Source organism: Bos mutus, chromosome 9 (genome assembly GCF_027580195.1).
Source record: "Bos mutus isolate GX-2022 chromosome 9, NWIPB_WYAK_1.1, whole genome shotgun sequence".
Classification (NCBI taxonomy): domain Eukaryota; kingdom Metazoa; phylum Chordata; class Mammalia; order Artiodactyla; family Bovidae; genus Bos; species Bos mutus.
In genome coordinates, this window is record NC_091625.1 from 94891115 (window position 1) to 94907570 (window position 16456).

Sequence of the window (16456 nt, forward strand, 5' to 3'; positions counted from 1 at the left end):
AGCTGGAAGGGAACTTTCTGAGTGTCCCACTAAAAAGGAGGGTCAGTCCCCTCCCCTACTTTAAAACCGGGGTTTTGCAAACAGTCAGTGCTATACCCTCCCCGCGGTTCACCAGCTGAGGCACTGCCTTTGGAAGGAGGAAACTGAGGCCGTGAGAAACCACTTGCCTGCCCCCTGACAAACGCAAGCATCCTCACTCTCATCCAAGTTCCAGGTCCGCGCTGCAGGGTAACCTGGTGGGATTTCCCTACCTGCCCATGACACGTGAAAAGAATATCCCTGATACCTGCTGGCTCTTGGTTTTTACGATCTTTTATTGGGAGCGTCTGTGAGTAGGAACTGACTTCCTCTACACTAGGAATCACATACACCCAATGTGTACATTTTAAACTAGACACACGGACACCACTTTCTGTAGGAAGGGGTAAAAACAGAGAGAAAGTTTACCTTTTGCAAAAGAAACCTGTTTCTTCCCAGAAACACAAATAATCTATACCCACCTCTGCTCTCCCAGCTCTGGGCAGGTAAAACAGATCATCATTCGAGGTCACCTTCTCTGTATCTACTGGGCTTGTGGATTCTTGATTCTGTGATATATGTCATTTCAGCTTTACTAGATGTGGCATACGATTTCAGCACTGATTTAGTTCACTGAGAAGGGAGGTTAATCATATCCACAAACTTAGGATCCCATAAAAGAACGCAAAGTAAGGGACAGGGCCAAAAGGGCTATCACATGCTACAATGGTTTTTAATTCCAGGCTCATAAAACACAGGAAATTAAAGGCCTATAGACTAAACTTCATTCCACCTGGAGCGCACTGTTTTCTTAGTAAATTTAGAAGTTTATGAACAGTTTTCTAATCCAGTGGGGGAAAAGCTTGTGAAAGAATTAAAGTGTCAAAACAACGTCGTTCCTTTGCTAACCTGATGTTTTAGCGAAGGGCATATGAAATAAGCCATGCTAAAACCCTGCACCATTTCTGAAATAAATCGTTGCCCCTAGTTAAGATCACATGTGCTGCAGTATTATTACTAACTTCTACACTGGGAATGGTGTTAAAGAATATTTCTCCTGTAAGGAGCTTTGATAAGGTGTACTTGAACTTGACCAAGAAGTCTTTACTTCTACCATCTTTCAAAAACAGAGACCCCAAACAATGTTTTTTTTTTTTTTAATCCAAGCTAAAAAACAAACAAAAAAATCAGCAAACAAAATCTGCTTTGAGTAAACCAACTTCGGTTGAACTTGTGCCTTTAAATCACTTTGTTTCTGAAATTATAGGAAGTTTATAAAAAAATAACCTCTTCAATTTATACTTTGTCACAATCAAGTATGTTACATCTGGAGCAGGATTGTAATTCTGTAGGCGGTTCCTGGACGGGAGTGAGGAGACCTGGTGGCTGCTTCTCAAGCCCGCCCACCAGCCCCTGCAGCTCCCCGCTGCTGCATTTCCTGCAGGTCTCACCTCCTCCCACCCCACCCCCAGTCCCAGCACGGACTGCACACTCATCTCTTCAAATGGCTGCTCAAGATTCCACTAAGTAATGCCCCACCCTTGAGTGTGCTCATTTCCAATTTTCAGCTTCGAGAATGCAGCTATTGAGACAATGACCTATTTCTAGTTGGGTCACCCCTTCCCCCACCAAGAAAAAAAAAAATCGTGGGAATAGAGAGTCATAGAGGAACCAACTGGGAACAGACAGTTCTGTGTGTTTCCAAGTCACTGCAATTCTGACCTGAGTTCTCCTTTAATAAAAGGAGTGTGGAGGGTGAGAGGGCCCAGGTGGGGTTAAGTCAGTCCCCAATTTCGTCTGAGCACCAAAGGGCTGCGGTTCTCCTCTGGGGGCCAGATCCTGGGGGGATCTGGTGATTTGAAAAAGTGACGGCATCTTTCCCCTCTGCCCCTACAAGGTGCTTTAAAAAAAAACAAACAAAAAACCAACCTTTTTATTTTGGAAAACTGGAAACATTCACAAAAGCAGAGAGAACAGAGTGGTGGACTCCTCATCCAAGACTCCTGACTCATCCACTCTACCACTTAAAAAATTTTTTTTGCTAGTACATTTTAAGACCATTGTATATCACTTCACTTGTAAAAACTTCAGTATGTAGCCCTAATGGACTTTAAATATATTTTAAGCTTAGATACATATATAAATATATATAAGCATACACAAATACAAAACCACCATGTCCCATCATAGCCCACAATTAAAAAACTATTCCTTAGGTGGCGCTAGTGGTAAAGAACCTGCCTGCCAATGAAGGATACCTAAGAGATGCAGGTTTGATCCCTGGGTCAGGAAGATCCCCTGGAAAAGGAAATGGCAACCCACTCCAGTATTCCTATCTGAAGAATCCCATGGACAGAGGAACCTGGCGAGCTACAGCCCATGGGGTCACAAAGAGTTGGACATGACTGAGCAACTTATTATTATTAAAGTTTAGTCAATGTTCAATGGCTCCCCAATCCCTCTGCAACTTTGTCATCTTATATTTCCAAACTGCCCTGTTTGGCCAGTTTCTTAATAAACATCAGGTTTTCCTCATCCTATCTCCCTATCTAAGTCCCACTTAAGAGTCCCACCCAAACAGCAATGTATTATGTAAGCAGATACTTGAACACCTAATGAGCAACATCCATAATTATGTAATCAAGGCAGTGAAACAGCTTGACGAGAATACTAATATATATTTTCATAAATAAAGAGGCGGTTCCAATTTAAAACTTAGGTTCTAAGCTTCTACCAAGTGATCTGTGATTCAGTTTTCTCTTTAAAAACTTAAGGAACAATGTTGGATATGTTTCTAAAACCTGTTTTACCAAAAAAACCTATAGACGTAGTAACGGTGAAGTGAAGTGAAGTCGCTCAGTCGTGTCCAACTCTTTGCGACCCCATGGACTGTTACCTACCTGGCTCCTCTGTCCATGGGATTTTCCACGCAATAGTACTGGAGTGGATTGCCATTTCCTTCTCCAGAGGATCTTCCCCACCCAGGGATCGAACCCAGGTCTCCCGCATTGTAGACAGACGCTTTACCATCTGAGCCACCAGGGAAGTCTAATAATAGTACAACATGCAAAATATTATTCAGAAAGAATAAATTTCACAAAAACAAATGCTTGAGAAATGATGGAAGAATCCAAGCAGGTATTGCAAATGACCATGTACTTATCACCAAACCTACTGTGAAAACAGGTTCCTACAGAAATGTCACCTTGGCTCACGGTCCAATGCAATGGTGATTTACCAAAAAAACAAAAAAAAAAGTCACATGCTGTTGGCTAAGTCACTCTGCTTGGGGTTTCAACTCTTCAACCAAGAAAACAATCAGTGAAGAGGATACAAGTACCTGCACCTCTTGGCGAAGCCCGGATGAGAGCGGACCCCAGCTCCCATCACCCCCGTACAGCAGCTATCTTTCTCCACTACAGTGTAAGGATCTTGAAAGCAGGCATTACCCCCATCTTGCTCACCAACATACTCCCAGGACCGAAATAACCCAGCATACAGTAGCTTCTCTACTTGTTGAATGACAGATGAATTTTACGGAGGGTTGTGGTGGTATTCATTGTGGGAACAGGAGGAAAAAGCAGGCCAAAAATCTATTGCATTATTAGGCTGTTTAAGTCAGGGGTTAAGAAAAAAAAAAGGATGCCCACCATGAGGTATGAAAGCTTTTAATCAGATCAGAATTCACTTGTTCCAAGTGGAGTGGCCACATTTACACTGTCCTCTGTGTGACAAAGAGACCCTGCTACACACAGTTCAAGGCAGGTCCTGGGACCTCATTTCCAGAGAGGGGGAAGGGCTCGGGGACAATGAGCGGCAGGCACGCTCCCTACACACCGACCCTTCTTCCCTCTATCTGCCAATGAAGCAAGCACTTAAACGTCTCTTCCAGAAGCAGATAATGATGCCCCCACCCCCAAACCACTTGGCTTCTCACTCTGGGGCCAGGAAAGACAGAAAGCAAAGAAACGAGTTTATCTATCGCCGTTTTGCGTAGAAATAAGCAGTAAGGGGCGGACAGTGAGAGAGGGGGCTCTCCTTTAGCCAAAATGCTCCCAACTAGGGATCAAATTATAAAACCATCTAGGCTCAAACACTCACACATAGACAACAGTTAATTTTAAATGATCGGTGATGGAAAAAAAGCAACCCATTCATATAACACTCTCTTTCCAACTCAAATATCGGGTACAAATTGCTTTCTTTTAGCATATGCCAGAAACCTGTCATTATACAATGGCTGAGCAAATGTGACACAGGATACCACCACTTCCCTAGAGAAACAAGATCTGCAGAACACCAGCCTTGTTTAAAACATTACCACAGCGCCAGCCATGCCTGCTCCTTGGTGATGAAGCTCACAGGAAACGTCCACCTCAGGCCTGCGATGCACTGGACGCCAGCTAACGAAACCAATTCTTTGTACTTTGATGAAATAGTTTTAAAAATTGGAACCAATGGGGTGGATCCGGCTCCATATACTATTAGCTTCGTCATGAAATAGACAGGAAGTTACATAAAAGGCTCAGCAATAATTACTTTTATCCTAAAGCAGGGATTGGCAAATTTTTTCAGTAACAGGCCAGACAGTAAATACTTCAGGCTTTGCGGGCCATTATTTGGTGGTTGTTGTATATTATTGTTCTTACTGCTTGGAAAAACCCTTCAAATTGTAAAAACCAATCCTGGTACCCCACAGGCAGAGGAGGCCTTTCCCTACCCCATCCTGAAGTGGAAACAACGGTTTACGATACTTGAAACGACAATCTTTTGATATAGACAGTTTTAAATTGATCATCTCTCAGGCAAAAATAGAAAAGAAAATTAGGCTGTGGGTAGTGAGTCGGACATGACTGAAGTGACTTAGCGGCAGCAGCAGCAGTGACTTCAAATCTAATAGAATGGAGAGCAAAGTCTAATGCTGCTTATTATAAAGTTTCATCCTTTATCAATAAAAGTCCGGTCAGGGTCAGAAATTTTTCATTTTGCGTACAAGGTTTGTTTTCTCAAGTATATTAGGTTAAAAGAATAATTATTATGATAACACACTTTTTTCCATTTCCTTTGAAACAGCATTACTGTTTATCCATGGGTGTTTAAACAGGCTTGGAGGATGGAATGGGAATCGTAAAACAAGGAAAACAGTAGCAACCACTGCTGCTGCCTGAAATGCCCTTCTGCCTTTTGGCACTGGCGAACTCCTACGCATCCCTCAATACCCACCCGAGGCATCTCCCGCAGCTGGGAGGCGTTTCCTGGCTCTCCAGGGCACATAATATTCTGTATCTCTATTACCACACTCACCATACTGCACTGCAATTGTTTACATACCAGGCTCCCCTTCAAGGCAAAAACCTCTTATTTTTATAGTCGACACCTAGCACATAAGGCATATAATCGGGCTTCAATAAATGAGGAAGGAACCCATGTGATTTACAAGGGAATTCTGACAATGAGAAGACAGAGGATGAAAGAGAGAGTACTCCCTTTCACTAAATAACCCAAACGTTTCACACCGCTGTTTTCCCTGAAGATCTACTGACCAACGTCACCTGGTTCATAGCAACCCAGGGTCAAAAGCCCTCGGTTTTAACTACGGGTTACACTGGGAGTTTGTAGATTATGTTTCAAGGGGGAGGCGTGCATAGGAAACTAAATAAAGTTCACAACGTTGGAAGAGAAACTGTTTGGATTTCACAAATATAAGCTTTGTCTCAGTTTACTATGATTTTTTAAACCTTTTGTTCTTTTTTTTTAACTTAAAAAAATGTATTTGGTTGTCCTGGATCTTACTTGTGGTGCATGGGCTTAGTTGCTCCACAGCATGTGGGATCTTAGTTCCCTGGCCAGGGATCAAACTCATGACCCTGCAATGCAAAACGATTCTCTACCACTGGACCCTCCGGGAAGTCCCCTGTCTCAGTTTATTTTACATAACATTCTTTTCACTTAAAAAATTTTTTTTAACTTTCACTTTACAGAGGAACAAAATAGAGCCTCACAGAAACTAAATGGCTTGCCAAAGTACAGGTAAATAGTAAATTACAAAACTATTTTTATGGCTCTTTGCATTTTTATTTTATTTGGAAAAGTTATGTACATTAACTATATTGGGCTGGCCAAAAAGTTCATTTGGGTTTCTCCATAAGATGTTAACAGAAATTAAGTATTTCACTTTAGTCAAAAGTCTCTAACTCATAGCACAAAGTTTATTTTTCTTTCTTAAAAAAGAAAACTATTTACAGAAGTCTGGAATAAGATCTTTATTCTTTATGTCAAAAGCCATAGATAGCATATTAGAAGCAAAATAAGGCAACTTTCTGGTCTCTTCAATAGATATTCCATATTTAATTAGTAGTGGCAGATGCACAGAAAGCGCTGAAATTAAAAACTAATTAATTGAGTAGTTGAATCCCAAGTGTAGTTAGTACTGAAGTTAAATAAAACATAAGGGATAATTCAAAATGTATTCACTAATTTTCAAAGAAAAGACTGAATCCTACTACTTCAGATTCGAATTGAAATGCCTAATTGCTGTAAGAAAGAGTTATACTGAATTACCCCAAGAATTCCCAAAGTGTCAGATTCAAAGTTTAAGCTAAAAAAAGTAAAGAATTGTTAATTAACTAGTTGTGATATTGCTTTCTTTTTCTAAAATGCAAGAACTAGTAAAATTATTCAAAATGTTGTTAGAAATTACAATACTATTATTTAGGATGGTAATTAAAAGGAGAGGCCAGTGTGGAAGGATAGGAGAAAAAAGAGGAAAAAAGGAATGAGATCTCTTTGTTCCCAGCCATTTAATAGGAAATGTTGGCCTCTTTTCCCCTTTAAAAACAAAGAGAGCCAAAATTTGAAAGCTCGTTGGTCACTGCCAAATTAAGCTCTGCAACTGAACTCCCTGCAGAGAGAACTTCAAATCAGAGACACGCTCTGCACCATAGCTGGGCTTGCCTTTCTGCAGCCTCAGCCCCATCCAGTGATCTCCCTTTTCCCACCCTGGCCACGTTCCAAACACCAATGTCGGCCCCCATGGCACTGGAGCTGGGACCGTGTATCTACGCCCTGAGCGCCTCTGCCTGGGCGGAGGCACTGGGATTACACTGGCCATCATGGCCCACACACAACCACCAGTATCAACCCCACTAAGACAGCCTCATCGCATTGCTGGGGCCCAAGAGAAAGGAATATATAAAAACTGTCCTTTTCCTATGAAATCATCGGTTCCCAGACTCTGGGAGTGCATCGCAGCCATCTGGGGAACTTACTTAAAGCACAGACACCCAGTCCTCCTGTCCCCAGAGATGGGGATTCAGCAGAGGGACCAGGAACCTTCACGTGTCCAGATACTCTGGAACACCCTGAAGTGAGAGTCCAGTACTAAATGAACGCTCGCGTTTAACGATGTGTGTCTACAGCGTGCATGTACACTCAGGAGAAACCTGAAGCTGCTGGACCACTTTTAGTTGATGCAGATTCCAAAATCCTACCATTGGCGAAGTCTGGTACTTGCAAGATATTATGGCAGCGGGCCATGGTGAGAATCATGAAAGAAGGTGAGTTCTTTCATCAGTCACAGTCACAAATTTATTAACATGTACCCACCAAACTCTAGGCCTCCCCTCCCACACTCGATCCTTTTCCAGGCTCCTTATCTCAGAGGATGGCGTGAATGGCACCACCATGCACCCAGTTGCGCGAGCTGGCGCCCTCTGGCCCAGCATAACCAGCCCATCACTGAGCCCCATCAAGGTCACCTCCGAAAGAGCTCCCAAACTCATCCTGTGCCCCCGACCCCGCACCCCACCAGGTCCCGGCGGCCACTGCCTCTCAGCACAGTGCCTCCTGCCTCCAACCTCAACTCTAACCCTAAGCCTAAACCTAACTCTAACACTAACCTGAAAGAAAGTGCTCAGTTGTGTCTACTCTTTGCAACCCCATGGACTGTAGCCCAGCAGGCTCCTCAGTTCATGGAATTTTCCAGGCAAAAGTACTGGAGTGGGTTGCCATTTCCTTCTCCAGGGGATCTTCCCAACCCAAGGATCAAACCCAGATCTCCTACATTACAGGCAGCCGCTTTACCGTCTGAGCCACCAGGGAAGCCCTAACCCTAAAGCAAGTCTGACCAGGCCACCTCCTTCCAAGTTAAAACCCTTCAGAGCTTCCCTGGAGTTAAGCCCCCACGGGGCTGTTTCCAGGCCTTCTCCTGGAAGCCTACACTCACCTACTCTCTCCCACCACAGGGCCTGCATGCAAGTGGTTTCCGCGGGCGGGTGTGCCCCCACCTGGACACCCCTGCACTCTAGCTTCTCAAGCACAGGCAGTGCTGTTCCTGACCCCCAGCCCAGGACTCCCCTGCAGGCACAGCTTCGCACACACTCAAGTTACCCCACGACCACTGTCTGTCCCTCCCACCGGACTGGAAATCCACGGCAGCAGGGGCTGTTTCTGCGTCTGCTCACCAGCCTCAACACCAGCATGGTAAACGAATGCTGGACAAAGGGATGAGCGCACAGACCCGTTCCCTGTGCCTTCCAGCATGACCAGACAGACAACACCGCCCAGCCCGCGTGTCTCACCAACACGTGAGAGTCTCAGCTGCCTAACTCTCCATCTGGGTGCGGTGGAGGGGGGGAGATAGACAAAAGTGACTCCACGTGTCCTCAGTTGGGGGGGGAGGGTGGGGGGATGAGGGAGGTAGAAAACATATCCCTGTTAAAATCCTTAATGGAAAAGAATACAAAGTCTCAAGAGGCAAGGGCATCTCAGAAATTATCTGACGACTCTAGCACAGGGCAGGATTCCAAACACACTTTCAGTTGTTCTACTGAAGGGAGTCGATCTACTTGTACATTAGAAACTTCCTTATCGACACTTCAGGGCTGAATGGCTAAGGCATCACGGGTGCCACTGAAAGGCAGCTCGGGCTAAACTTCTCAGAAACAGCTGAGAGCTTGGCCCTGACACAACAGCCTTTTCATCCCTAAGCCTGACTGCAGCGGCTTTCCTTCCTGCCGCCCCGTGGGTCCTCTGTCACAACGAGGAAAGAGGGTGGGGGAGCGGGGAGGAAGCAGGAAGGGGAAGGAGCCCGTGGGTCACCTTCAGTCGACCGTGGGCACACGGGACAGGCTTCCTGAGCCACGGCCCTGAGCACCCAGTCCACGCCTCTCCCAGATGAGAGACACCAACCAGGCCAGACCGGCCAGGTGGGCAGAGGCCGTGGTGCCTTCTGGACCTCAAACCATCCTCCTTGGCTGTCTACCCGTCACAGCCCAGAGCAGCTCTGGGAAAAGCAAAACCAGACGATGGACCGCAGCCCTGCAGCTCCCGGGGGACCAGCCCAGGGGACTGAGCAAGACTCCTCAGTCGGCCTGCCCATTTCCACACTGGCTGGCTTTTCTACTCAGCTGTGTCACACGTTACCTAAGCCTCTTTCCCTTCTGGATGGCTCCCAGGGAGTTTTCCAGGTCCCCTTCCCAGTGTCTGCCTGAGTCTGGGCTCGGGTCCCAGACTGTAAGCTCCCTGAGGACAAGATCTGTTGCAACCATCTGCGTGATACTTTGTGCCTGGCACCCAGAGACGGGGCCAAGATGCTCTCTGAAAGCAGACGTGCAGTCTTCCTAACGAGCAGTATCAAGAGAAAAAGCAGCAAATAGATATCATTTCCTTTATGTAATTGTTTTGCGAATAGAGTCACCATCCACTGACTATTCAGACACAATCAAAAATACTCTGCCTGCCAAATTCAAGGGGTCAGAGGCGGCCCAGATCCTGACTCTACAGCCAACTTTACGGTTTGCCCTTATTCCTGTTGTTAAAAATCACAATGGGAAGTCACCTACCAGAATTCTTGGTTTGGGCTTGAATAATAGGAATCGATAACTGTTCCAAGGACACACCTGCAAAGCTTGCTGATGATGCATCCACTTTAACATCCAGGGAGGGAGCAAAAAACAACAGTAACAAAAACTAGATACACTCTAACAGCCTTAGAGGGCCCATCAGCCAGTAAGCTCGTAAGGACCTGCAGGTGGCCCTCATGGGATTCACATGGACAAAGAGTTAAGTGTATTCATTTTACAAGGCAAAATCTCCAAGACCCTACTCCACCAAAAAGGTAGGAGGTAGAAACTTCCCATGGTCGACATCTGTGGCTCATAAAAGGACACCTCACAATTCCACCTGCAAATAACTGTAAAAATTACATAAAACATAGTCTTTCAGAACCTTACTCTGAGTTACTGCGACCCTAACATACAAGGAGGTTACAAGTCAAGAATGGCTACTACTATCCTTCCTGAAAGAATTCAACAACTACTTTGTCAGAAAAACATTGTTAAGTTTCTGGTCCATCATAAAGGAACTTTAAAGCCAAATGAAATGAAAACATACCTGCCCTAAGAAAGAAGAGAGCCTTAAAAAGCAAGGCCATTCCCACACACGGCACAAGGGTGGACTCTGCGGACACCGTGCCAAGTGGAATGAGCCATCACAGAAGGACAAATGCTGTGCAATCTCACGTGAGGCACCGAGAGGAGTCAAAGGCAGAGAGACAGAAAGGAGAGGGGCGGCTGCCAGGGGCTGGAGGGAGTGGGGAAAAGAAGTGAGTGTTTAATGTGCACAGTTTCCGTTTGGAACGAGGAAAAAGTTCTGCAGGTGCGTGGTGGTGACAACTGCACGACAGTGTGCACGTACTTAATGCCCTAAACTGTACGCTTAAAAATCCCTGAGACGGTCAAGTGTACGTCATGTAAACTCCACCACTAAAAAACAAACAAAAAACACACACGCCAGGAAAAGAAGACTTTATGAGAAACAAAAGTAGTGACTGATAGGAGACGGGTATACCGACTGTTATCTGAGTGATATTTTAAAAGCTGAACTCTCAACATCTTTTCTTTAGTGAAAGCCACAGACCAGGAGCGGTAAGTTCCTGATCACTGCTCTGAGTAACCAGTACAGGGCTATGCCCGGAGTAAAGCTCTATGTTTAGGTCCGTTTTACACCACACGAACTGTAAAGCCCAAAGGTCATGTGCCAACTACCAACTGGAAATGAAAAGAATTATTCAGTGTAGGAAAAAAAAATTGTCTGCATCGTGAATGAATCATCTTGATGATGTAACTGAGGCGAAACCTCTACTGGCTTCTCAATCTGTTAGCCTATGAACATAGTAATTTATTTAACCTAACAGTAAAAACTTATAAAGAACTCCTTTCAGAGAATCTAAAATGTGACGGTAGAAAACAAAACACATAAGCACTGACTACAGAACCAACTCGTTTGAAAAACTAGAAGGTTTCTCATAAACTCCATACGTATATGAAATTATGTATGTATTTTATGTATGGGGTGTATTTTCATAAATTTCGTAGGAATCTTTTATTGTAATTTTCAGTGAATCCAGATATTCTCGCCACTGGGATTCAAAACTCCAAAAATCTTCAATTATCTCCTCCCCAATTATCTGGTCACCAGTTCACCTGTGTTCAAGCTGGTGTAACAGATACCACTTGCTAAGAAACAATGGTCACAAAGAAGCTGCCTTGTTCGCCCAACTTAAATGAAAGCCGTATGAAGCCCAGGCTGGCCACCATCCCACCAGAGAGACAGATTCAGGCGACATAAATCAGATTCGGGGAGAGTGGGGGTAAGAGGTGCGGGCGCAGCAGCGCTCGGGGGTCAGCTGATGTTTCGGAGGTGCGCCAGGAGCCTGATTATCAAACTCCTGGGCTGCCTGCCTTCATCTGCAATTCAAGTTCATTACCAAAGCCCTCTCCGAGATAGGAATCCTGCTGCCACCAGCAAATTCCCGGGTTAACAGAGCACGGCTTCAGTAGGATGAACTGGAACGAGGCTACCCCCAGAGAGTATCCCCTCCACCCCCCCTTTAAAAGAGAGCGCCAGGGGAGGAGTTGGGGCTCGCCTGCTCCCAGACCCGGGAAGGCAGCGGGCGCGCGCCGTGGGAAGCCACCTGCCTCTCCTGCGACTCAGGCTCCTCTTCGGGGAAGAAAACTTCCAGGTTGTCTTAGGACAGGGGTTTTCCACCGCCCGAAGCCGTCTAAAAGGCATTCGGATTTTTCTCAAAGACCCTAACCCCCAAGGCGCGGTGGCGGAGGGGGCTCGCAAACAAAAGGGCCGTAGAGAGAACAGCATCGCAATCTTGTTTTCTCCAAGAGTTCCACAAAGGGATGACGAGGAAGAAAAGAGCGGAGACGATCCCCTGCTCCTGCCCTCTCGTCCACCTAGAACCTTATTCTACCCCCCCCCCCAAAAAAACCCCAAAAGCCCCAAACCTCGCCCAGATAACTCCGCTTGAAAATCGTGCTCAACACATCCCGCCCTGCCCACACACATCCGAGAACTTACCGGTTTCGGCATTTTCGGTTCTGGACGGGTTTTCTCGCCTTCCTTGGAAACACGCTCTCCAGCAGCAGCTGAAACGCCCTTTCCCGACCTGCAGGCGGAGGAAGCCCTGTGAGCGTGCCCAGCACTCCTCCTGCCGCTCCCGCCGCCGCCGCCGCCCCAAGACTCGGCGCCCGCCCCGCGCTGCCGCTTAAGAACCGGCCGGGCGGGCGCCGGAATGAGTCACCGCCCAACCTGCAATTACCGCGGGCCGGGCGGGCCCAGCGCCGAGGGGGCGGTGGGGGCGCGGCGCCGGGGGGCGGGGCGTGGGCGGAGCCATACGCCATGGGGCGGGGCCGGAGGCGGGGCCCGGGCGGTGGGAGCGCGGCGTCGGGGGAAGGAGCGCAGGGGAGGGGTGTGGCCAGGGGCGCGGCCCGGCGGGGGCGGGGCGCGGAGCGCGGGCGGCGGGGAGCTTAGAGGAGAGGACAGGAGGGGAGGGGAGGAGCGGGGCGGGGCCGGGCGGGGCAGCTGCTGGCTAGGGGCCTGGGCTGCTGGGAGAGGGCCGGGCCGGGTCGGGGCCGGGGGAATGGGGGGCTGTCCGCCGAGGAACTTCTCGAGGCGCCCCGGAAGCCCGCGGGATCCCAGAAGACGGCAAGTTTCACTTTGTGAAGCAACCGTTTGCCCCAGGGCTGAAACCGCAACCGTCAACCCTTTGAGAAATACTTTGTGAAAATGGTCCCCGCCCGGACGCGGGCGCGGGGGGTCGGGGGCGCGTTCACGCAGCCCGGGCTCCACCGGCGCTCCGGGAGAAGGGCCCGAGGGGCCAGGCTGGGGCGCGGGAGGTCGCGCGGCGGCCACGCGGGCAGCCTCGGCTCCACCTGCCGCGTGTGTGACAGGCCGCGCCAGGGTCCCGCCGGTCCTGGGCTCCCGCGCCCACTGCCCCGTCGGCCGGGCGTCCTGCGCCGCCACACCTGTCGTCCTGTTCCGGCCCCTCAGCCGAGCGCGCGGCGCGAACCCCGCTCCCGCCGACCCGGGCCGCGCCCCGCTCACCCGCGGCTCCTGCAGAGGACGGCTGCGCTCCCCGCGATCCGTGCGTCCGAGCAGTGCACCCGCGGCCCGCGCTCCCGAGAGTCCCCGGCGGGGCGGGGCCCCGGGGCCGCGCCCCTGCCCACCCCGCCCGGCCTGCGAGGTGCGGCTCGCGGGGAAGATGGCCGCGGGGACCCGGGGAGGGGGCGCCCCCCGCCTCCCCCACCCTCGGAAAGACCTCCCCTCAAGCCTTCTCTGCCCTTCTCCTCGCCCTCGGAGAACTTTGCCGACCTTGACTCAGCTCCCGAGGGTGGAGGAGAGGTGCGAGACCGTCCCGCGGTGGACCGAGGGAGTGCAGGGATGTGTAAATAAGCCTGCTGGGGCCGGAAGGCTGCCGCCGCCGAGGAGCGGGGCCTCTCGGGGTGCGGCCGTCCCCGTGGTAAGGTCATTTTGTCGTCCTCGACCCCGGCGCCGAGACGGGATAATTTTTGAGAACCGGGGACCTGGGCTGCTGTGTCTCCCCGCGCACGTGGCCGCCTCGGCGCTCTGATTCCGCGGAGATGATGGGCACAAGCATTAGAAGGCGCTCCATAGCCCAACGCTCTTGGTTAAAGGACACCCTTGTGGCCTCATTTGACTTGATTAACTCAAAGTTTATGGGGGGGTGGGGGCGGAGGATAGAGAAGAAATCTCCTTAGAAATTCTGAGAATTTTTTTTTTTTAATTTTGTTTTTGCAAATGGTTCTCAAAAGGATTTAAACACACACACGGACCTTGGTGGCCATTGGGATTTGTTGCGCAGCGATTAAGAGAGCTAACGAGAGCACCGGTTCTCAAAGCCTGCTTCCCAGACTAGCAATAACAGCATCACCTGGGAACTTGCAGAAATGGAAATTCACAGCTACTTCCCCAAACCTACAGAATTAGAAACTCTCCGCCTGGGGCCCGAAGTCTGAATCTTAAAGCCCTCCAGGTGATTGTGATGTAGGCTAAGGGTTGAGGCCAGAGATTTTCCTGAATTCCTTTCCTGGTCTAACTCCCTATTTGAGTTGAATAAGTTATTTAACACTTTACCATTTGTAAAATGGCATAATTATGGCACCTATTTCACAGAGTTGTTATGAGGATTTAAAGAGTCAAGGACTTCCCTAGCGGTTCAGACGGTGAGACCCAGATTCCATCCTTGGGTCAGGAAGATCCCCTGGAGAAGGGAATGGCAACCCACTCCAGTAGTCTGGCCTGGAGAATCTCAGGGACAAAGGAACCTGGTGGGCTATAGTCCATGGGGTCACAAAGAGTTGGACACCACTGAGTGACTAGCACAACAACAATGAGTGGATACATATAAGATGCCTAGAACAGTGCCTGGCACATAGTAAGAGTGCAAATCTGTCCTGGTACAGAGAGCAACTAGTGACTCTGGGCAAACACTAAATGGTAAGAGTCTCTTAGGCGATGGCACCCCACTCCAGTACTCTTGCCTGGAAAATCCCATGGATGGAGGAGCCTGGTAGGCTGCAGTCCATGGGGTCGCTAAGAGTCGGACACCACTGAGCGACTTCACTTTCACTTTTCACTTTCATGCATTGGAGAAGGAAATGGCAACCCTCTCCAGTGTTCTTGCCTGGAGAATCCCAGGGACGGGGGAGCCTGGTGGGCTGCCGTCTATGGGGCCGCACAGAGTCGGACACGACTGAAGTGACTTAGCAGCAGGATAGAGATACTAGTAGGACCCACTTCATGGGATTGTAGGGATTGAATGAGGTAATGTGTGCAAAGTGTTTAGCACCATTCTGGCCTCTTAATGCCTATCCTTTCTTTGGGATGGACTGCTTTAGGGATAGCCCTTGTCTCCTATGACCCCTTCCCCCACCCCTAGCTGCAGGTCCAGGGCATTTCAGACATCCAGGTGAGTAGGGAGGCCTTTTTTGAGATTTGGTCCTCTATTTGGGCAGGTCTGTTCCCTCTGAAAAAGGAACTTTTAAGAAGTGAAAATGTAAAGGGAACTGCATTAGTAAGGTAACTGAAAGGTATTTAACCTAGTGATAAAACTTCAGGTTGGACATGTCATTCCTCCCATGCTCTATCTCCACCTCTTATCACTGCCTGGAGCCTTGTTAGTCATTTTCGGTCCCCAACTATACTGATAGGATATGCCTCTAATTTTTTTTTTATCTCACCCAGGTTACAGTATTTTGTTTTAACTGGATGTTTGAAATAGCAGTAGCCTAATACCTTCTGGAGCATTTCTACACTTTACCCTTCAGGGGAATACTAAGAAATGAACTGACCTGTGGCAGTGTTGTAAAAATGAAAAAAGATCACAGGTTTTAGAAGCACACAGAGCCAAGTAAATTCTGGTTCCAGCTCACAAGCTGGTCACTTTGGGCAAATCTCTTAACCTGACTGAGCTCTTACCTCTCCATCTGTAGGCTGGAGATAATGTTTATTTCATAGTGTTCTTGTGTCACTGAGTCGTACAATGTTAGCATTCAACTAACTCAAAGGCAACTTCTAGGTATAATTTTATGGCATAAGTTAAAATAGTACTTTGTAAATCAACTATATTTCAATTAAAAAAAATCTACATGGGGAGGGAGGAGGGTTCAGGATGGGGAACACATGTATACCTGTGGCGGATTCATTTCGATATTTGGCAAAACCAATACAATATTGTAAAGTTTAAAAATAAAATTTTAAAAAATCTACAAATAATGCTGGAGAGGGTGTGGAGAAAAAGGAACCCTCCTACACTGTTGGTGGGAATGTAAATTGGTACAGCCACTATGCAGAACAGTATGGAAGTTCCTTAAAAAAAAAAACTAAAAATAGAGCTACCATATGACCCAGCAATCCCACTCCTGGGCATATATCCAGAGGAAACTGTCATTCAAAAAGATACATTCATTCCAATATTCGCTGCAGCACTATTCACAATAGCCAAGACATGGAAGCAACGGAATGTCCATTGACAGATGAATGGGTAGAGGACACGTGGTATGTGTGTATGTGTGTGTGTGTTTATGTGTGTGTATATATTTGTGTGTGTATGTGTTCAGTTCAGTTC

The 16456-nt window shown here is 48.0% G+C and overlaps 1 protein-coding gene across 3 annotated transcripts in view; it reads right to left on the minus strand.

Moving 5' to 3' along the window:
* EZR (ezrin) overlaps nucleotides 1-13853 on the minus strand; it is a 46313-nt gene extending 32460 nt beyond the window's left edge. The window contains exons 1-2 of one of the 3 annotated variants that reach the window (XM_070376966.1): nucleotides 13681-13853; nucleotides 12388-12475 (exon numbers count right to left, since the gene is read on the minus strand). In XM_070376966.1, the coding sequence (XP_070233067.1) occupies nucleotides 12388-12475; nucleotides 13681-13838 (246 nt within the window). In that variant the 5' untranslated portion in view covers nucleotides 13839-13853. The other 2 variants (XM_070376967.1, XM_070376968.1) reach the window with 2 other exon arrangements.
* Nucleotides 13854-16456: the final 2603 nt, after the last annotated feature.